Genomic DNA, 25,000 nt, shown 5'->3' on the forward strand with positions numbered 1-25,000 from the left:
TCTATGTGGCCTGTGTGTTTTCTGTACTCTATTTATGTTCTGTTTTTCATTTTGCCCACGTTTTCTTGTGACGTCCTGTACCCAGATATGCATCTATATATATATATATATATATATATATATATATATAGATATATAGATATAGATAGATAGATAGATAGATAGATAGATAGATAGATAGATAGACAGATAGATAGATGCAAGTATGTACATACATGTACGTATATATGCATATACTCACACATTATTTGTATTATACATATATATATATATATATCTTAATGTTTATTTTTTTATTGAATTTATATATGAAAACCAATTTGACATTAAACTGAACGATAACTTGGCACATTTTACAAGAGTACAAATAAATTCTTACTAAGAAAAGGTTAGCGGTCGCTTCCAAGTTTCACCTAAACTACTGTCACTAGTCAGAGTAGTCTTGGTAAGTCGAAACTTCGAGATCACTATCAGCCTTAATTTATATAAAAATTATTGTGTGTGTGTGTGTGTGTGTGTGTGTGTGTGTGTGTGTGTGTGTTATTGATAATACTTAGAAGATGCTTCTTTGCCACTCACCAAAATGAATGGAGCTTTTGCCGGGAGGAATTATTGTCATGAGACGGTTGGCACTCCGTCGCTTACAACGTCGAGGGTTCCAGTTGATCCGATCAACGGAACAGCCTGCTTGTGAAATTAACGTGCAAGTGGCTGAGCACTCCACAGACACGTGTACCTTAACGTAGTTCTCGGGGGGAGATTCAGCTTGACACAGTGTGACAAGGCTGGCCCTTTGAATTACAGGCACAACAGAAACAGGAAGAAAGAGTGAGAGAAAGTTGTGGTGGAAGAGTACAGCAGGGTTCGCCACCATCCCCTGCCGGAGCCTCGTGGAGCTTTTTAGGTGTTTTTGCTCAATAAACACTCACAACGCCCGGTCTGGGAATCGAAACCGCGAGTCCGCTGCCCTAACCGCTGGGCCATTGCGCCTCCACTCATGAGACGGTATCCAATGACCATTGGGCATCTCGACCCTGAACCGTAACACCCTCAGAGAGGGCCGAATCACAGCCCCTCACCTCCCCCTGGCTTCTAGCTAAACGCTTCTCTCTAGCTCCCTGACCAGCAAGAGGCTTTTTCAGTTGCCTCTCCCATCCTGCGCACAACCATCCTTCACTCTTTTCCTCTCATTCCAGTGGCTGTGTGTGTGTGTGTGCGTGTGCGTGTGTGTGTGTGTGTGTGATTGGTAACACATCAAAGTAGGTTCTTCTTTCCAACTCACCACCAAAGTGAATAGAAATTTGACCAGGAGAAACTGATATTATCTGAGAGTCTTCAGCTTTCATCAAATGTTTCGTCCCCCTGAACCACAATACCATCCCATTGGTGATTTGGCAGAGATGGCCAAATCTCTGCTCGTCATCGCCTCTTGGCTTCTCTCTCGCTTCATAACCAGCAAGAGGCGTTGCCTCTCCCATTCTGCGCACATCCAAGTGAGACACACACACACAAACTTAGATATGTTTCGAACAAAGATTGGTCCAGGCCATATATTTATATATATATATATACGACGGGCTTCTTTCAGTTTCCAGTTACCAAGTCCACTCACAAGTCTTTGGTCGAAGATACTTGTCCAATATTTCAGGCAGTGGGACTGAACCCGGCACCATGTAATTGGAAGGAAGCTTCTTGCCGCACAGCCATGCCTGCGCCTTATTTTCTTTTCTTTTATTAGTATCATAACAATGGGCTACAGCTGCGCTTTCACTTCTCTGATGTGTGTCTTTTGGTGAATAAGGGAGTTTGATGTTGCTTCCCTGACCTGCGTTTACGGCCGCGAGGCAGTTTCATCCGGAACCCTTGAAAGGAGGAGAACCAGTTTTGTTTTGAAGACACCTACATTTACCCCATGTAGGTTTCTCAGGCTTTTTGGGACGATATTGAAGATATTGTAGACACACCAACATTTGTTGTCAAGCGATGGTGGGGCGGGACAAACAGACACACAAACACACACACAAGCACACATATATATTATTTACATTATTTACATTTGACGGATATTTGTCCTCATCTTGTTTGTTGTTAACACAACGTTTCGGCTGATATACCCTCCAGCCTTCATCAGGTGTCTTGGGGAAATTTCGAACCTGGGTTCTCATTCCTAACGATGTTACTATTATTATATTATATTATTATTATTATCACTATTATTAATCAGGTCGCTGCCGTGAATCGAACTCGGAATCTAGTAATAATAATAATAATAATATAATAATAATAATAGTAACATCGTTAGGAATGAGAAATGGAGGGTATATCAGCCGAAACGTTGTGTTAACAACAAACAAGATGAGGACAAATATCCGTCAAATGTAAATAATGTAAATAATTCCTCATCTCTTAAATATAGAACTGTAACATATATATATATATATATATATATATATATATATATGTTAATTCTCTAAATGAAGTATTAACAGTAACTGCACGATAAAGTGTAGTATATTGCCACTTAAGTGTGGCTGACCCCTAGGGGTGGATGTTACTGTTGCTTTTAGCCCCAGGAGGACATCTCCTCCAGCTGGCTTATCGACACACGACTGTGTCCTGTTTGCCAAGGGAAGTTATCCCTCTCACCTCAGTCAGCAGCACGAACGTATCCGGATTTCAGGGTTATTTCCCTTCGTCGGCGTTCGACAGCTGATTCTTTCAGTCTCCGTCTACTAAATCCACTCACAAGGCTCTAGTCGGCCTGAGGCTATGGCAGAAGACACTTGCCCAAGGCACCATGCAGTAGAACTAAACCTGGAACCATGTGTTTGGGAAACAAGCTTCCTACACATAGCCACTATTATTATTATTATTATTATTATTATTATTATTATTATTATTATTATTATTATTATTATTATTGTCTATAAAAGCAGAAAAACGTACACTCAATATCTCAATGTGACAAATAGGTGTTGGTGTGTTTTCACCAGCGTAACTTAACGGTTCGGTAAAAGGAACCGATAGAATGAGTACCAGGCTTAAAAAACAACAAAAACTGAAGTACTGGTGTCGATTCATTCGACGAAATGTCTTCATGGTGGTGCCCAAGCATGGCCGCAATCTAATGACTTAAAAAGGAAATAAAAGATATACATGTATGCTTTCTTTATGTCTCTCGCCGTTGCATATTGGTTAAGAATATGAATATCGTCGAGAAAACAAGAACATTTGAGCTACTCCAAGTTATAACACACTGGCTTGTCTGTTATCCCTCTGTTAATGGTAATGTACCAGTTGTTGACCTACCCTGTTGGGTATATTGTAAGCGACGACGTTAAAGTTCACAATTTAGAATATAATAAATATAATGAAAACTACAACAGTTGAACTAACACAAATTATAAGTATATATATATATATATATATATATATATATATATATATATATATATATATATATATATATATATATATATATAATTAAAAGGGTAAAGATTTATCAATTTATTAATTTATTAATAAATTAACAATTAATAATTTTTACCAAGCCCTTCGGTATGTAAACACCATTATCGGTGGAGAACTTATTTAAAAGTTCTTATACATTTATAAACATAATTAAGGGATCAGCAAACAGTTGCTTCACCACATACGGAAGTTCAGAAATAGCAGCTAAAAAGCTGAGACTCCAACAGATAGCATTACTTGTAACTCACAAAGGTAAAACAAGAAGAAAAAACAATGAAAACTAACCAGTCGAAGTTAATCATAGACGCGTTTCTGGCTTATGAGCGATAACACTCCATTTCCTCTTCGGTATGATATTCTAGTTGTAAATTCGACGGTGCTAGCAAATTGTGCATGCATGACTGAGTGAACATCATGCATATATATATATATATAAAACAAATAATAAATGAGTAATAATGTACATACATACATATATATGTGTACACATATATATGCACGTATATATATATACATATACATATATGTGCATAGCTATGCTTATATGTATATAGGCATTTATATAAACATTTATACATAAATGCATACACACATATATATGTATATATGTACGAATGTATACACATCTATTCATACTTACATAAACACGCGCGCACACACGAACACGTATGCATGCTTTTATTTAGATATATATAGAAAGTATACATACATATTTCTGTAAGGTAATAATTATATGTGTGTATGTGTGCGTGCGTGTGTTGCACACAAACACCCACACACACACAGACACCCCCACACACACACACATAAGATCAGTGCATCACAGAACGCGAAAGCAATGCAGATGGAACTTTAAGTCTTTAAATGGGAATGGACACGTAATTTAGATAATTTTTCTCGTGGTCTTTAAAGCTTAAAGCCTTTTAAAAGGGGCTTTTTACTCGAAACATCAAGCTGAATTAGATATTTCTAAAGTGACATTTGAATATGTGTGCTAGTGTTATTTCATGTTCTTATATATTTACCCTTTTATCTACATTGCTATCCCTGTTTATATATATATATATATATATATATATTCTCTTTTACTCTTTTACTTATTTCAGTCTTTTGACTGTGTCCATGCTGGAGCACCGCTTTTTAGTCGAGCAAATCGACCCCAGGACTTATTCTTTAGAAGCCTAGTACTTATTCTATCGATCTCTTTTGCCGAACCGCTAAGTTACGGGGACATAAACACACCAGCATCGGTTGTCAAGCGATGTTGGGGGGACAAACACACACACAAACATACACACACACACACACACATACATACATACATATATATATATATATATATATATATATATATATATATATACATATATACGACGGGCTTCTTTCAGTTTCCGTCCACCAAATCCACTCACAAGGCTTTGGTCGGCCCGAGGCTATAGTAGAAGACACTTGCCCAAGATGCCACGCAGTGGGACTGAACCCGGGACCATGTGGTTGGTAAGCTAGCTACTTACCACACAGCCACTATATATATATATATTCTGCAGTGATTTAAGCAAACTGTAACATTGTTATACAACAATTTTTTTTTTTAATTTAAGGAGGAGAAAAGAAAAGTTGTTTGTACTCACGTGGCGTCGAACAGTCTTGTAAATCATAAGATACACGGCAATGATAAAAAATGATGGGATGAGTATGGTGACTACGTAAATGAATAGTAGGTAGTCTAGATCCATAACTTCCAGAAAGAAACATCGAGGTACTTTTGGCCTGCCTTTGTTCCAGCCAAACATGGGGAAAAGTCCAATTAGAGTGGAAAGTATCCAAGAGGTACAAATGACGACGGCCGACGTTCGTTTATTGACTGATCGTTTGTAGTGAAATGGCTTAAAGATGGCCCAATAGCGGTCGACGGTGAGCGCCACCAGGGACAGTATGGAGGCTGTGCAGAGGAGCATCAGTAAGGAGTTCATGAAGAGGCACAAGTTGAAATCGCGGGGTAATCCGACGTGGCCGAGTATGGCGAACGGGATGGCGAATAGTCCGACCATAAAGTCGGCAACGGCCAGGGAGATGATGTAATAGTTTGAAGGGGTGCGCAGCGAAGCGAATCGCACGAAAACCATCAGGACGAACATGTTGCCGACGATCGTCGCCATGGCAACCAGCACCTCCAGGGCGATGTAGCTGGGCTCGCCGGCGGCGGGAATCGTCGTCGGGAACGTCGCCGCCGCCGTCGCCGACGACGGCGACGGCAGCGAGTGCGACGAAGGCGACGACGAAGACGACGACGAGGGCAACAGCGAAGGCAACGTTGAGATCTCCATTGGTACCTGACCTCCGTCTGCCGCCGCCGCTACTGCTGCTGCCGCCGCCGCTAGCGCCGCCGCCGTCGTCGCCGTTTGTCCTCCCCGACTCTTTCGCAACTCTTCCCTCACCGACATAACGTGTCAAAGTTCAAGAGTCTTGTTTTCGTTTCTGTCTTTGGTTGTTTGTCTGGTTTTGTTATTGTTATTGTTGTTGCCGCTGGTGATGTGCCGTCGCGTTGTGTTCCCGGCTCTAAGCCGGTGGCTGACTTTTGCTTCTTTTAATTTTGTCAGTGTTGTTGCTGCTGCTACTCGTGGTAATGGTGGCGGTGGTGGTGGTCGTGGTGGTAATGGTAGTGGTAGTGGTGGTGGTGGTGGTGGTGGTGGTGGTGGTGGCGGTAATGGTAGTGGTGGTGGTGGTGGTGGTGGTGGTGGTGGTGGTTGTAATGACAAAGATGCGGTAATTGTTACTATTGATATTTTTGTTGTTGTTGTTGGGGTGATAGTTCTAGAAGCGAAGTCACCGCTGTTGTTATTGGTGTTTGGCGATTGTGATGATGACGATTATGACGCGATTCTTGTACAACTGCCGTGACAATCGTGATAATGGTCGTCGTGGCGCTGGTAGTGATGGTAGCAATGATGGTGGCTTTGGTGTTGTTGCTGTTGTTAATGTAGTTGTTGTTGGTAGTGGTGGTGAAATAGTATTCGTATAACGGTGACGGTTTTATGGTGATGGTGCTCTAGTTGTTGTTGGCGATGGTGAAGAGGCGCTTGTATAATTGTAGTGATGACGATGAAGCTGGTGGCAGTAGCGGTGGTAGTGGCGGTGGTGGTAGTGGTGGTGGCGGCGACGGCAGCGGTGGTGGTGGTGTCACTAACGATGGTTGCAATGGTGGTAGTGATGATTTACATGGGTGTACAATGGTTGTTAATAATGGTGTTGATGTTGTCTCCCAGACTGTGGTTTGTGAAACTAGATAATAATAATAATAATGATGATAATGATGATGATGATGATGATGATGATGATGATGATGATGATGATGATGATGATGATGATGATGATGATGATGATGATGATGATAATAATAATAATAATAATAATAATAATAACGCTAATATTACAACTATACTCACTCAGACACACGTACGCTCAACATACATATATATATATATACATACATACTCAACACAGCATTCTCTCAACGTTCACAGTCAGAAAATACAACACACTCTCACACACGATGCACTATACATCTCAGTAGTCACAACACTTGCTGAGAGACACTCTTACTAAACAAAGCCTCACAGCATCCAGCGAGGCTTTCACGCAACGAAACACTCACTACAAAGCAAACACAATACAACTCACAGAACACACACACACACACACACACAACGCAGTACAACACAAACGATGAGATTCACTCAATATAATTCAACACACACACACTTACAATGTACGCAACGCAACACAACACCTTAAATTATACAACGCATGTACAATCAAACACCAGGCACACGATACAACAAACGCCACACAACACAGTTGAATATCACATCACAACGAACGATGTACAACACATGCGATTAGAATTCAACGAACGCAACACAATCCACACAACACTGTACTTACTATACAACACAATAGATAATTGTACTTATAACAATACAACGCAACACAGCACAATACTTATTTACAACAAAGAACAGTGCCGACAACAGAACACACGCGAACAAAATTCAACACAACGTACCAACACAATACTACACAATACAGCATGTTATACTAGTTACTACACAAAACACAGTACTTGCAATACAACACAAAACACAATAGAACTATGCTTCGGAACACAACAAGCGCACTACAACAGAACTATACAATACAATTAATTACTTCACAACACATCAAACACACTGCAACAGGACTATACAACACACTGCAGCAATTGCTTCACAACAGGAAAGTACTATGCCCCACAACACAACAAAACACACCACAACAAAACACACCACAAGGAAACTATGCAATGCATAACAATACTTACTTCACGTCAGTACAATGTCCCACAAACACAGCAAACACACTACAACAGTACAATACAAAACAAGACAGTAACTACTTCAGAACACAACTCAAAGCGTTGTTAGTTAACAAATAGGAAACAACTTATAACAATGATATATATATATATATATATATATATATATATATATATATATATATATATATATATATATATATATATATATATATGATATATGATATAGTAATGAAGCAATCGGCGTGGTGTTTAGTTGTGTGTGATGTTGCGGAGTGATGTGTGGTGGTGTGGAGCGGTGTACAATGATGTGTGGTAGTGTACAACGACCTAGAGAAGCAAGCTGCGCCAGCGATGGTGGTGGTGCCGAACTGTGACAAACAGTGGTCCGTTGTTGTCAAGTTTATGGCGGTGCCGTGGTGGTAGTTAATGATGGTGGTGGTGGTGGCGGTGGTGAGCACTGGTCAAGATGGTGAGGGTGGTGGTGGTGGTGGTGATGTGATTAATGGTGGTAACGATGCGTGATGGTGGTGGTGATGGCGGCAGTGCTGTGGGTGTGGTGGAGTTGTGTTGGCGGAAGTGCTGATGATAATAATGGTGGCGGTGGTGGTGGTGATTTAACCCCAGGCTTATATATATAGAGAGAGAGGACCTAACCTATGACCATCCCGTCATGTCGTTTTACCTTCTAATATAGTTGATATTGGGCACCATTATACCTAACGTGTCCTTCCTATAAGAAGATGACAGGAAGATTTAGCTGGTATTTCTAGCAGACTGTCTGACCACACAGTGACTTCCTTTTTGAGTTGTTCAATCAGCTGGTTCTACAGAGCTCTGTGTATGTGTGTGTATATATATATGTGTGTGTGTGTGTGTGTATTGTCGTGGCACTCTGACGACGAGGGTTCTAGTTGATCCGATCGACGGAACAGCCTGCTCGTGAAATTAACGTGCAAGTGGCTGAGCACTCCACAGACACGTGTACCCTTAACGTAGTTCTCGGGGAGATTCAGCGTGACACAGAGTGTGACAAGGTTGGCCCTTTGAATTACAGGCACAACAGAAACAGGAAGAAAGAGTGAGAGTACAGCAGGGCTCGTCACCACACCCTGGCGGAGCCTCGTGGAGATTTAAGAGTTTTCGCTCAATAAACACTCACAACGCCCGGTCTGGGAATCGAAACCGCGATCCTATGACCGCGAGTCCACTGCCCTAACCACTGGGCCTCTCTCTCTCTCTCTCTCTCTCTCTCTCTATATATATATATATATATATATATATATATATATATATATATATATATATATATATATATATTTATTTATACACACACGTGTAGGTGTATTAATGTGCGTGTGTGAGGCTATATTTATGTTTGTGTGTTACTTTTATGTGTTTATATATGTGTGTGTGTGTGTGTGTGTGTGTGTGTGTGCGCGTGTGTGTGTATGTCTATGGGTGCGTGTATATGTGTGTGTGTGTGTGTGTGTGCGAGTGTGAGTATATGTGTATCTATATGTACATGCGTATATATAACTATCTATCTGTATGTATGTATATATGTGCAGCAGCATATATCTATATATCCCGGCTTGTCACCACTTTTGTCTACACTTAGATGTATGCATGAGCGTATATATATATATATATATATATATATATATATATATATATATATATATATATATATATATATGTATGTATGTACTTGCGAGTATTGTTAGCACTAGCAATCTCAAAATAAAGCAGTGTATTTTATATATTTATGTATGCATATATGAGCGCATGTATGAATATATTTCTGACTATGTATGCATGTACGTATGTGTGTATGTATGGTGTCAATTAAAATTACCAACCTCCGTCTCGCTTGATCAAGGTTTCGATATCAACTTATGGTACCTCCATGCTCGACAGAAATGATCCGTCTCTCTCTTTGGTGTAGTTAGAATTACCGTTGTTGTTGTTGTTGTTGTTGTTGTTGTTCCTCTGTTATGGGTGGCTTAACGTTAAAAAGACCTCGTAAAGTCCCACATGTTGGTGTCAGGTGGTCTGTGACGTCACAGTGGTCATTTGTCAGAATTCATTCTGCTTGTATTGCGTGTATGGGGGTGTGTACGTGTGGAACTACAGGCGTGTAGTTGCCTACGTAAATATATATATATATATGTGTGTGTGTGTGTGTGTGTGTGTGTGTGTGTAGTGTACGCGAGTGTGTGTGAGTTTGTGTGTGTGTAAGAGTTTATATATGGGTGCGTGTATGTGTATATATGTGCGTGTGTATATGTGTATGTATGTATGTGTGTGTGTGTGTGTATAGTGTGTGAGTTTGTGTGTGTGTTAGAGTTTATATATGGGTGCGTGTGTATGTATGCTGTGTATGTGTATATATGTGCGTGTGTATGTATGTATGTATGTATGTGTGTGTGTGTGTATAGTGTGCGCGAGTTTGTGTTAGAGTTTATATATGGGTACGTGTGTGTATTTATGCTGTGCATGTGTATATATGTGTGTGTATATATGTGTATGTATGTATGTGTGTATGTATGTGTGTGTGTGCTATGCGTGTGTGCACTCGCGTGGGTTTATACGCGTGTATGAACGCACGTGTAAATATATGTGTATGTGTGTGTGTGTGTATATATATATATATGCGTCTATATGTCTGTATGCGTGTATATATATGTGTATATGTACGTGTTTTCTTGTATATATATATATACATATATATGTGTGTGTGTGTGTTTTCGTGTATTTATAAATATGTATATTATATGCGTTCATGTATACCACGATGTATATGCGTGTGCGTACGTAGGTATATATTTCTACGCCTGTACATGCGTGTATAAAATGTTTTCAACTTTCCACTCGCCACACCTACAACTAACCACAAGCCACAACTAACACTATACACCCACCACTATACATTTATACACACACACGTCTTATCTATATTATTATCATTCTTGTTACTATGATCATTAATGTATATATCAACGTCCGCATAAAATTTTATATATATATGTATGTATGTATGCATGTACGTATGTAATTATGAGCATGTGTGTGTGTGTGTGTGTGTGTGTGTGTGTGTATGTGTGTGTGTGTGTGTGTGTGTGTGTGTGTGTGTGTGTGTACAGAACCTCCACGAGAAATTTGGCGTGACGAAACAAGAGCACTTTGGGGAGTTTTGGGGTGTGTGAAGAATGGAGATGATCCTGTCGAAATTGGAGGAGAGATTGTCACAGACCCCTACTTATTCCGAGAGACAGGCAGAAACTATATATATATATATATATATATATATATATATATATATATATATATATATATATAAATTGGTGAAGCAAATATTTGCTGATCCCTTAATTATGTTTATATATATATATATATATATATATATATATATATATATATATATATATATATATATATATATATATATATATATATATACCCTCTCTGAATAGTTCTAAATTCTCTCTCTCTCACTGTCTGTCCGTCTGTCTCTCTTTACCCCTTTCTGTCAATATGTATATATGTGTGTGTGTGCGTGTATATGTGTTAAAATACATATATATATACATGTATGTCTGTGGGTATGTGGGTGTATAAATAAATGTATAAATATGTACGTATATACGTTTGTGTGTGTGTGTATATATATATATATATATATATATATATATATATATATATATATATATACATACATGTGTGTGTTTGTAAGTGTATATATATATATATATATATATAAATGTGAGCGTGTATATGCATGTAAGTGTGTGTGTGTGTATATATGCGACGATGTATATAGGTAATTGTATTCTAAACTAGATTACAATCATACAGTTATATATACCGCTGATGTGAATTAGCAAAAGTGTGTGCGCGTGCAAGTGTATATGTGTGTGCATGGGCACATTTGCGTGTGTGTATATTGACATTAAAACACTATATACTCATTGACACACAACTGGTCATTAACGAAGCGTGTACCGGCTTTCTTAAATAATAAATTAAATAATGATTTAATTACTTTTTCGTGTGTTTATATGCATGGATGCATGTTTTGTGTGTGCGTGTTTGGGGGTATGCGCGTGTATGTATGTTTGAGTGTGTGTGTGTGTGTGTGTGTGTGTATTTGGATATATGTATGTGTTTGAATGTACGTATGTGTGTGAACTTACGGGATATGAATGCGTGTGTGGATGTATGTTTGGGTGTAAATGTAAAATGTGAAAGGAGAACGGATGTTTAAATTTATGTATGTGTATGTATGTATATCTATCTATCTATCTATCTCTCTCTCTCTCACTTTCTCTCTCTTTATTTATATATATATATATATATATATATATATATATATATATATATATATATATACTTTATTTAAAAGCAGCAGAAATATAACAAAAAATTGTTATTCGGAGTTTCCCGTTCCCGTTCATCGGACAGTTTTGTTAGAAATGGGAAAGAAATGACGATGCAATCAAAACTGTCCGATGAACGGGAAACTCCGAGAAACACCTTGTTGTTATATTTCTGGTGCTTTTAAATAAAGCATATTACTCCACCTCTGGTATTTGAGTACTCTTTTCTCCACCTTGTTGCGCATTTATGTGCTTACTCTGGTATACACACACACACACAATTTAAAAGTAGGATAAGATCTTTATAAGAATTTATCAAGTGTGAAAAAACTTCACAATGGAAAAATTTATTAATTATTCACTTTAGATATATTTATTTATATTAAGGGCATTACTATACATAAATGCCTCACGCTAGGAGGGACTCTTAAAGTCAAAACTACCATAATAAACACATTGTACCGAACGTGAGGGAATGCAAACTCTCGAAGCGAACCTGCATTCCTTCGCATTAGTTTTGACTTTAAGAGCCCCTCCTAGCGTGAGGCATTTATGTATAGTAATGCCCTTTATATATATATATATATATATATATATATATATATATATATATATATATATATATATATATATATATATATATTAAAGAGGTCTCAGGCCAGCAGTGTTTGAAGCCTGAAGATACGCCGTAAGGCTTAAACCCCTTATGAGCGAGATACCTCGGGTAGCCCCATAAACCGGCCTACTCTACTATAATATTAGCTACATCTTAGAGTGTACTTCTCTGGATTTATGTATATCTACAAACGATATATATATAAATGTGTGTGTGTGTGTGTGTGTGCATGTTATATGTAAGCACCTTATTCTCTTACAGGCGTGTATACACATGTACATGTAATATAAAAGCACAGAAACGACACAAGAAACTTTACACGCACGCGATTACTATACTCTCTCTCACACACACTCACACAAATATAAATGAATATACAAATAGCTCATCTAAGAAGTTATATCAAAGCGCCTGTCTTTCATTCACGCACGTACACACATCTACACACTTGAATATATAAATACACACACATCTACATCATATATACATATATATATTAAAAAAAAACTTACATGCATCTACATTCACATACGTTACACACACACGCACACACACACACACACAATACTGGCGACAGAATATAATACACTATGTATGTATATGTGTGTGTATATATCCAACAGATTATAAATTCCAAGATTGTTCAGTATATACGTATATATAACACAGATGCTCCTGGTATTATAAGGGTGTTGCTCTCAAGGGCATTAGTTTCCAAGTGTATATAATATATATATTAAGATATGTAACTATTTGACATAGTTCGTGGCCAGTATATACGTGTGTATATATATATATATATATATATATATATATATATATATATATATATATACACGTATGCACAATATTGGAAAGATGCAAGCTTTAAGCTTGCTATAATCAAAAGCACGTGAACATATACATATATACGTGAGCGTATGTATGCATGTATGTATGCATGCATGACAAATGTACTATAACCGTAGTTAACGTAAAGGTGGTTGATTTTATATATATATATATATATATATATATATATACACATACATACATCATACATACACACACACACACACATATATATATATATATATATATATATATATACACACACGCACGCACAAAAAATTTGGCGTGTTTGTTGTGGTAATGGTGTTACAAGGGCGGGGGTGGTAAAGTGTTATTGGTGGTGATGTTGATTTATGTGTTGGTGGTGGTGGTGGTGATGGTGTGGTGGTGGCGATGGTGTGCTGGTGGTGGTGGTGGTGGTTGTTATGATGGTGGTGGTGGTGGTGGTGGTTATGATAGTAGTGGTGGTGGTGGTGGTGGTGCCAGTGGTAGTGGTGGTTATGTTCTTGATAGTGATGATGGTGGTGTCACCAGTAATTTAACCCTAGGCCAGTTTTCCTCCACTCAGTAGCTCTATAACAAAAGTCCGTCTGATAATTTTTCATCCTATTTTATTGGACTTTTAATTATATTAAATTTTATTTCCACCATCTATCTTGGAGTACATTAATTAATGTGTTTCCTTTATTCTTTTACTCGTTTCAGTCATTTGACTGCGGCCATGCTGCAGTACCGCCTTGAAGGGTTTTTACTTGAACAAATCGACCCCAGGACTTATTTCTGTAAAAGCCTGGTACTTATTTTACCGGGATCTTTTGCCGAAACGCTGAGTTATAGGTACGTAAACACACCAACATCGGTTGTCAATCGATGGTAGCAAGGGGGCAAGCACATATACACATGTAGATGTAAGTATGTACATATATGTGTGTATACATGTATATATATATATATATATATATATATATATATATATATATATATAATACAAAGAATATATATACATGTATACACACATATATATATATGTATGTAGACAGCTGATGAAGGAATATTCCAAGTGGCTTTCTGTTTTCCTGTGTTCGTTCCGTTGTCTGTAGTTCATTGTTCTAACGTCCTGTAACCTGATATGCATATATATACACATGTAGATGTAAGTATGTACATATATGTGTGTATACATGTATATATATTCTTTGTATTATATATATATATATATATATATATATATATATATATATATGTATGTATGTATGTATGTATGTATATACTCTTTACTCTTTTACTTGTTTCAGTCATTTGACTGCGGCCATGCTGGAGCACCGCCTTTAGTCGAGCAAATCGACCCCAGGACTTATTCTTTGTAAACCTAGTACTTATTCTATCGGTCTCTTTTGCCGAACCGCTAAGTTACGGGGACGTAAACACACCACCATCGGTTGTCAAGCGATGGTGGGGGGACAAACAGACACAAACACATTATATATATATATATATATATATATATATACGACGGGCTTCTTTCAGTTTCCGTCTACCAAATCCACTCACAAGGCTTTGGTCGGCCCGAGGCTATAGTAGAAGACACTTGCCCAAGGTCTGAACCCGGAACCATGTGGTTGGTAAGCAAGCTACTTACCACACAGCCACTCCTGCGCCTATATATATATATATATATATATATATATATATATATATATATATATATATATTTTATTTAAAAGCAGCAGAAATATAACAAAAAAACCGTTACTCTGAGTTTCACGTTCCCGTTCATCGGAAATAAAACGTTATAGGGCGGTCCACCCCGGGTGGCACTTTTAAAGGGGTACTACTTTTGGGTTTGCTGTAGGCAATATGTGTCTTTTGTGGAGTCCGGGGGCGGCATATATTTTAGCTACGCTAGTGTCTCAGCTGCATAGCCCCGGGTTCAGTCCTAGTGTGTGGCACCTTGGGCAACTATCTTCTACTGCAGCCTCGAGCCAACCAAAGCCTTGCCACCACGTGGTTTCCGGTTTCTATATACTAGACTAGACTACCCAGTGGGTCACCGGGAAAATCTGAGTTTTGTTTCGTGGAATTTCTTTTTCTTTTCCAGGTTGTTTCGCATACTTTCAACGAATGCGACATCGAAATCACGCGTAAACGGCTCCTTTCCCCAGAACAGGAAAGACTAGGCTGCTATTTCTTGCACGCCCTGCAACCGTGTAACAGCTATTTCGAGTCCTTTATCGCAGTTAGCTGTTACGTGGTAGCAGGGCGTGCTAGAAATAGTAGCCAAAATTTTGGAGGTGTGATACGTTGAATGCACTCGATAAAACCTATGGAAAAAAATTTATTTCACACCGAGGTTACGAATGAGTGATTTACAAAATTTTTAAAGTCATTTTCACTTTAAAATATTTTAAAAATATGTCCCCAAAAATTGGTGTGATGGTATTCACTTGAAAATAGTTTTAAAAAACATTAAAATATTGTCCGTTTAAAGAACGCTAAAGTATAAATACATTTTTGAAATCACGTTCACTTAAAAATATTTCTAAATGATTAAAATATTGTGTTTAACAAAAGCGAAAATAGAAACATTTACTCTAAAAAACAAATCGTATATTTTCGTTGTCAAGTCACTGTGCCTACTGGAAAGGTAAGAGTTTCTTCCCTTTCAGGATTATGTTATTTTCGGAATATTTTTGCCATTATGCACAGTTTTGGGTATTTATACCCCCAAACCCCTAATATCTCAAAAACTACTTGCCCGATTTACACAAAACGTTTTATTCCGTTCGTATTAACATTTCAAGGGCAACTCAATTCATAGTATTTTCCCATTATGCGCAAGTTTGGCTGGGTACTATTGCAAGCAAGCAAGAAAGATTCAAGCTGACTATATATATATATATATATATATATATATATATATAGACACACACATACATAATGTACGAAGGACTTCTTTCAGTTTCCGTCTACCAAATCCATTCACAAGGCTTTGGTTGGCTCGAGGCTGCAGTAGAAGATAGTTGCCCAAGGTGCCACGCAGTGGGACTGAATCCGGGACCATGTGGTTTTTGTTTCTGTTGTGCCTGTAATTCAAAGGGTCAGCCTTGTCACACACTGTGTCACGCTGAATATCCCCGAGAACTACGTTAAGGGTACACGTGTCTGTGGAGTGCTCAACCACTTGCACATTAATTTCACGAGCAGGCTGTTCCGTTGATCGGATCAACTGGAACCCTCGACGTCGTAAGCTACGGATTGCCAGCAAGCAATATCATTTACCATCTATGTTTTTACTTGTTCCAGACATTGAACTACGGTCATGTTGGGGCATTGCATTGAAGAATTTTATGTCTCACAAATCAACCCTTGTACTAATTGTTTTAAAAGTCTGGTACTTATTCTGTCGGTGTCTTTTTGCCGAACTTCTAGATTATGGGGACGTAAATAAACCAACACTGGTTATCAAGCCGTGGCGCAGGGGGGGGGGGGCAAATACGGATATACAAATATAGATACACTCACAAATATAATACTAAATAAATGACAAAGAAACAGGATATTATACAACGAATTTCATTAGCTACTACGTCTCTCCTCTCTCTCTCTCTCTCTCTCTCTCTCTAGCTCTCATATCGTGGGGTTGTTCCTCCGAATCAAAGGTGGGAGAACTGAGACGGTGTCGATGTCTGCTCATAACTACGTGGGCACGTGAACCAGTTATATGTCCGTATTTGCCCTCCCCGCCACCGCTTGATAACCAGTGTTGGTTTATTTACGTCCCCATAATCTAGAAGTTCGGCAAAAAGACACCGAGGGGGCTGCTGAGATCCTCTGTTCGAAAATATAAGGACACAGATATTGTGTCGTATAGCCAGCTGGAAACGACGTTTCCTAGGGCTAAACAACTGTAATATTCGTCCTATCCAGGATTGCCACATTATGTTGGCAAATAATCTTTACTTTAAAGTACTGTTGTTGAATTCGAACTCACAACCTCAGAATCGTGAGCTCGACGCTCTAACCACTGAGCCATGCGCCTTCACACACACACATATATATATATATATTATTTAAAATTATAATACAGGGTATCAAGAGATACCACCACGCTGAAAAAATAGCAGTCAAATCCTGACTCTAAAACCACAATAAATGTCCGCATGGCACGATTAGTTAATCGTGCCATGCGGACATTTATTGTGGTTTTAGAGTCAGGGTTTGACTGCTATTTTTTCAGCGTGGTGGTATCTCTTGATACCCTGTATTATAATTTTAAATAATTATAACCTTTGATGGTTTTTATTCCCATGCTGACCACTTGATAGGATCAATATTTTAAATATCGATCTTGTCCTTATATATATATATATATATATATATATATATATATATATATATATATATATATGCATATATATGTACACACACATACATCGGTGAGTTGACTTGAGATTCCCGATCGACAGTGTAACCTTCATATAATTAAGGTATATTCAGCTTGATTAGTCGCTAATTAACTATCCCCTCGTTGAGTAATTATTACATCATACGATCTGGTAACTGGGAAATATATGTAGCCTGGATTTCTCCTTTTCCATTCCCTTAATTTAGACTATGTTTGACAATCTATTAATCTGTGTGTGTGTGTGAGAGAGAGAGAGAGAGAGAGAGAGAGAGAGAGAGAGAGAGAGAGAGAGAGAAAGAAAGAGAGAGAGAGAGAGAGAGAGAGAGAGAAGATTTCAAAAGAAGGCTTCCAAATACATATATCTTGGTTAAATAAAATACACGCATATGCACAAGTTTTTTTTTCATTCTCTGTCTGTGTTTTTCTTCGTGTTCCTTTCTGTTGAAGAGCGCAGGCTCGAAACGTAAGACTTTCTCACCTTCCCGATCGTCAAACTAATACACCTGCTTGTTGTTTTTGCACCTGTCTTCGGCTTTTGTTTTTCTGTAAATTTCAACTACATGTATTTATACATATAATATAAAAATACACGCACCCATACATACATACATACATACATGTAGATAGACAAATATAAAAATAGACAAATAGAAAAACAATTACGTAGATAGATAGATAGCTAGATAGATGAATAAACTGACACACATATCTATCTATCTATCTATCTATCTATCTATATATATATATATATATATATATATATATATATCCCTAGAGACAGACAGACAGAGTTAGCTAGATAGATAGATAGATACACATACAGACATAAATCTATTTAAAATTTGGGTTTCCTGGTATGACACAGGCTCAAGCTAAGTAGATTGGTTGAGATGAGGGGGTGGGTAGCGATGAGGTGGGATGGGCCATCACCACCGTTTGACGTAAGATGCTTGAGGGAGGTGGTTCTCGTGGTGATGGTGGTGTGGTGGTGGTAGTAGTGAGTGGACAGCGGAGGTGCGGTAGGGCGTGGTGGTGGAGGGTGAGTGTCGACCACATGAAGTGTGGTTCTGGAGAGATGTGGCACCCTGATAATGACGATGATGATGATGGTGGTGGTGGTGGTGGTTGTGATGGAGGTGGTAGTGATGATGGTGATGACGAGGGTGATGACGATGATGATGATGACGGTGACGGTGCTGGTGGCGATGATGGTGTTGATGGTGGTGATGATGATGATGATGATGATGATGATGATGATGATGATGATGGCCTGAGAGAAACTTCTTAGAAATACTTCGCTGTTTCTTGGTAAGACGCACCACCTCAGAACTTGGCTGTTCTTCAAAAAACCTTGAAAGTGTCGTCAACCACCCAACGGGCCGACCAGAAGCTAAATTCGCTCTTGTTGCTATGGTGGTTGATATCATCATCATTATTATTGTTGTTGTTACGGCGGTGAGTTGGCAAAAACGTTAGCACTCCGGGCGAAATGCTTAGCGGTATTTCGTCTGCCGTTTATGTTCTGAGTTCAAATTCCGCCGAGGTCGACTTTGCCTTTCATCCTTTCGGGGTCGATAAATGAAGTACCAGTTGTGTTTTGAGGTCGATCAAATCGCCTGGCTCCCTCCCCCCAAAATTTCGGGCCTTGTGCCTAGAGTAGAAAAGAATATTTAAAAGTGGTGAGTTGGCAGAACCGTTAACACGCCGGGCGAAATGCTTAGCGATATTTCGTCTGCCGTTCTGAGTTCCGAGTTCAAATTCCGCCGAGGTCGACTTTGCCTTTCATCCTTTCGGGGACGATAAATTAAGTACCAGTTACGCACTGGGGTAGATGTAATCGACTTAATCCCTTTGTCTGTCCTTGTTTGTCCCCTCTGTGTGTAGCCCCTTGTAGGCAGTAAAGAAATAAGTTGTTAGCCCCCTGTGGGCAATAAAGAAATTGGTATTTCGTCTGCCGTTTACGTTCTGAGTTCAAATTCCGCCGAGGTCGACTTCGCCTTCCATCCTTTCGGGGACGATAAATTAAGTACCAGTTACGCACTAGGGTCGATGTAATCGACTTAATCCCTTTGTCTGTCCTTGTTTGTCCCCTCTATGTTTAGCCCCTTGTGGACAATAAAGAAATAAGAATCGTTAGCGCGCTGGACGAAATGCTTAGCGATCTTTCACCCGTCATTTTGTTCTGAGTTCAAATTTTGCCGAGGTCCACTTTACCTTTCATCCTTTGGGGGTCGATAAATTAAGTACCAGTTGCGTACTGGGGTCAATCTAATCGACTGGCCCCTTCCCCCAAATTTCACGCCTTGTGCCTATAGTAGAAAGGATTATTATTATTATTATTAATATAGAAAGGATTGAGGTAACTCCTCCTTTTGACTCTATATCTTCAGTGGGAGCTACCTCAATCCTTTCTATATTAACCAAAATGAAGTAGATAGACAAATTTATTTTTTGAACCAGTTGAAGACACACGTGATGTCGAAATATCGTTCACTAGATAACAAATGGCACTCTTCTTTTAATTTTGATATTATTATGATGATGATGATGATGGTGATGATGATGATGATGATGGTGATGGTGGTGATGGTGGCGATGATGATGATGACGATGATGATGATGATGGTGACGATGATGATGATGATGGCGGCGACGGGCTGGCTGAATTGCTAGCACGCCGGCCGAAATGCCTGTCGGCATTTCGTCTGTCTGCACGTTCTGAGTTCAAATTCTGCTGAGGTAGGCTTAGCTTTTCGTCCTTTCGCGGTCGATAACTGAAGTGCCAATTGAACACTTGGTTCAATGTAATCGACTAGTCTCCTCCACCAGGATTGCAGGCTTTGTGCATATAGTAGAATGGAACTATTATTATTATTGTTATTGGCAGAATCGTTAGCATGCCGAGCAAACTGCTCAGCAGCGTTTTGTCCGTCCTTAATGTTCTCAGTTCAAATTCCGTCAAGGTCAGCTTTGCCTTTCGTCCTTTTGAGGTCGATAAATTAAGTACCAGTGAAACACTGGAGTCGATGTGATCGACTAGTCCCCTCCCACGAAATTTCAGGTCTTGTGCCTATAGTGGAAAGGATTATTATTAATATTATTAAGACGGCTGTGGAGGCGCAATGGCCCAGTGGTTAGGGCAGCGGACTCGCGGTTTCGATTCCCAGACCGGGCGTTGTGAGTGTTTATTGAGCGAAAACACCTAAAAGCTCCACGAGGCTCCGGCAGGGGATGGTGGCGAACCCTGCTGTACTCTTCCACCACAACTTTCTCTCACTCTTTCTTCCTGTTTCTGTTGTGACTGTAATTCAAAGGGCCAGCCTTGTCACACTTTGTCACGCTGTATTTCCCCCGAGAACTACTTTAAGGGTACACGTATCTGTGGAGTGCTCAGCCACTTGCACGTTAATTTCACGAGCAGGCTGTTCCGTTGATCAGATCAACTGGAACCCTCGACGTCGTAAGCGACGGAGTGCCAACAACATATTAAGACGGCTAGCTGGCAGAATCGTTGGCGCGCTGGACGAAATGCTTAGCGGTATTTCGTCTGCCGCTACGTTCTGAGTTCAAATTCCACCGAGGTCAGCTTTGCCTTTCATCCTTTCGGGGTCGATTAAAGAAGAACCATTTATGCACTGGGGTCGATGTAATTCACTTAATCCCCTCCTCATATTTGAAGCTTTGTGCTTCCAGTAGAAAGGATCATTACTAAAATCAGACACTTTCCTCTTTGGCCAAGGCCTCATCAACACGTGCAAAAACCCATAAAAGCCACGGGAGCAGGGTCAAAAGGTGTAGAGAGCCCCTTCTTTTATATTAACTTTTTTTTTTACAGGTGTAACCTCAGAATTGGTCCGTTCACACTGGCCATTTTACCAACAGTCACCCACCTTTCAATAAATTTGCTACGAGACAGCACTTCCCTCTACTCTCATCTTCCTTTTCAAGTGGAACTTGAAAAAGTTGATGAGGCCTTGGCCAAAGAGGAAAGTGATATATATATAATAGTTTATGTATATATTAATATTATCTCAGTTATTAAAACTTTCGATAATTTGAATACGTTAAGTTACCAGGGGTAGCAAAATTACACTAAAAAACAAGATATCCCAGCCGCTTTACAGGTTGATATACCGAGTTAAAGTGATATATTTTGAGAATATATGGATAATAAAAACAAATGGACCAAAACGCATGTCGATGAAAGTTCCTTTAATTCCTACATATATGTTTCAAAACAAACGAGGGGCCATTTCACAAAGAAGAAAGGGCTGGTGGAGTTCTCATTTATTTCTCTTCAGGGAGATCATCATAAAAAAAAACATGTAATAGCAAGACAAAAACGAAATAATGGGGTAACTTACGAGCTGAGGTGTTACATGGTTAGTGTAATATATATAACGAGAGAGAGAGAAAGAGAGAGGGAGAGAGAGAGAGAGAGAAAGAAAGAGAGACAGAGACAGACATAGATAAGTCAATAAAAACGCGGTGTTTACAGTTCTTTTTCTTTGTTATTCATTACTCAATCAATCGATCGATTTTTGTCCCAAGCCTTTCGACACGCAACGGGAGCCTTATTAATAGTTTCTCCCTTTCATTGCCATTAATTAATAATTAATTACCTAATTAATAGAAGAATAAAAAGAAAGCGTAATACAATCAACGTGTGCGCATTTTATTATTTTTATAGCAGAATGACTCTCTCGGAATACAATAACATCTTTTTCGACTTATTGTTGTCTTTTTACATCAAGGACATTGTACAATTCATACAAAAAGATGTATACATGTGCGAATGTTTGTATAAACTATGCGCGCGCGCGTGTGTGTATAAATGTGCATGTACGTACGTATATATACGCATGTATATATTTGTGTGTAGGAATACTAATATATTTACGTGTATGTATGTATGTATGTATGTATGTATGTATGCATGCATGTACGTATGTATGCATACATGCATGCATGTACGTATGTATGCATACATGCATGCATGCATGTGTAGTATATATACATATTTCGGATCTTTTTTAAAACGGGGGCCACATTTTTCATTAATGTTTTACGTAGTGTTTTTGGTCCCGAAAGACTTTCAAACTTCGTATACTTATCTATTTTGTGTTATAGAACAGAAAAATATTTTTGTATTCGAATTTATTTCATGTAAAAAATTGTCTTATTTCGATAATTTCAACCAATCACTGACGTCCATTCAGCCGATATACATTAAGTGCCGACTACATAAACAAACGATTCTGAAACAATCAACCCTAACCGTAGGGTTAGCTTTAGGGTTAGAGTTAGGGTTAATTGTTTCAGAATCGTTTGTTTATGTAGTCGGCACTTAATGTATATCGGCTGAAGGGACGTCAGTGATTGGTTGAAATTACAGAAATACGACAACTTTAACATGGAATAATTTATGGATTTCTTTTTTTTTAAAGAAGACTAAGAGAAAAAGATGTTTTATATGACACATTCTACCAGTGTTCCAAGTTTCAAAGTGTTTCGTTAATGAAAAATGTGGCCCCCGTTTTAAAAAAGATACCATATTTCATTTAAAATATATAGCTATTGATATAATGATATATTTCATTGCAAAGAAGTGTTATTTGTTTAATTAAAAGTTAAAATAACTGTACAGGCGCAAGAGTGGCTGTATGGTAAGTAGCTCGCTTACCAACCACATGGTTCCGGGTTCATTCTCACTGCGTGGCACCTTGGGCAAGTGTCTTCTACTATAGAATCGGGCCGACCGAAGCCTTGTGAGTGGATTTGGTAGACGGAAACTGAAAGAAGCCCGTCGTGTGTGTGTATATATATATATATATATATATATATATATGTCTGTGTGCGTGTGTTTGTGTGTCTGTGTTTGTCCCCCCAACATCGCTTGATAACCAATGCTGGTGTGTTTAGGTCCCCGTAACTTAGCGGTTCGGCAAAAAGAGACCGATAGAATAAGTTGTAGGCTTACAAAGAATAAGTCCTGGGGGCGATTTTCTCGACTAAATGCGGTGCTCCAGCATGACCGCAGTCAAATGACTGAAACAAGTAAAAGAGTATATTTTAATGTACATATATATTTTGCTAATGGCGTGTGGTTTCTAGTCGTTTAATGTCCATCTCTAACATATAGGTGCTGTACCTTCAGTGCCATTAATTATAATTATATCTATATAATTACATATTTATATATTGATTTTTAGCTATATGGTTCTTATTATATGTTGGTCACTGATGAACTTATTAATTTTTAATCATTTTCATCCTTATACACACACGCACATATATATATATATATATATATATATATAGGCGCAGGCGTGGCTGTGTAGTACTTTTGTACGCAACCTTGGCACCATGGGCAAGTGTTTTCTGCAATAGCCTACGTGCTCATCTATTAGGTCGTCAAGTATGAAATTTGTAGAAAAGAAAAAAAAAAGTTTGCTAATGTTTTAATATACTTTTGTCAATATACTTTTGCCATTTCAGCGGTTGCTTGTCCAGCCCGGAACTGTAAAATCCTGGCAATTTAGAGTCAATAAAATCTTGGAAGGCCTGTTTTACAGCATCGTCGGAATTAAAATTTTTTCGTATCAAAAAGTTATCCAAATTCTGGAAGAAGTTGTAGTCAGTGGGGGAAAGATCAAACGAGTATGGTGGATGATGGAAAACTTCCAACTCCAACACTTGTAGTTTCGCCAATATTTTTGCGATGTGTGGTCTGGCGTTGTCTTGCAATAAATAGGAGTGGATCTGTTGACTAATCTAGGCTGTTTTACTGTAAGTTTCTGCATCATTTAATCCAGTTAGCTACAGTATACTTTGGCCGTGATTGATGAGCGAGGTTTAATGAAACCATAATGGATCATACCTGCGCTAGTCCACAAAACACACATCATTTGCTTCTTTTGATGAACTTTGCTTTATGAACTGTG

General features: G+C 38.6%; 1 protein-coding gene across 2 annotated transcripts in view; it reads right to left on the reverse strand.

Moving 5' to 3' along the window:
* LOC128251536 (adenosine receptor A3-like) overlaps positions 1-25,000 on the reverse strand; it is a 187,777-nt gene that overhangs the window by 109,589 nt on the left and 53,188 nt on the right. The window contains exons 1-2 of one of the 2 annotated variants that reach the window (XM_089346372.1): positions 9,688-10,983; positions 5,103-6,753 (exon numbers count right to left, since the gene is read on the reverse strand). In XM_089346372.1, coding sequence (XP_089202498.1) covers positions 5,103-5,915 — 813 coding nt within the window. In that variant the 5' untranslated portion in view covers positions 5,916-6,753; positions 9,688-10,983. Of the gene's footprint in view, positions 1-5,102; positions 6,754-9,687; positions 10,984-25,000 lie in introns of those variants that run through there. The other variant, XM_089346373.1, reaches the window with a different exon arrangement.

This window comes from Octopus bimaculoides, chromosome 30, assembly GCF_046866305.1.
Source record: "Octopus bimaculoides isolate indiv1 chromosome 30, ASM4686630v1, whole genome shotgun sequence".
In the NCBI taxonomy this organism is placed as follows: Eukaryota; Metazoa; Mollusca; class Cephalopoda; order Octopoda; family Octopodidae; genus Octopus; species Octopus bimaculoides.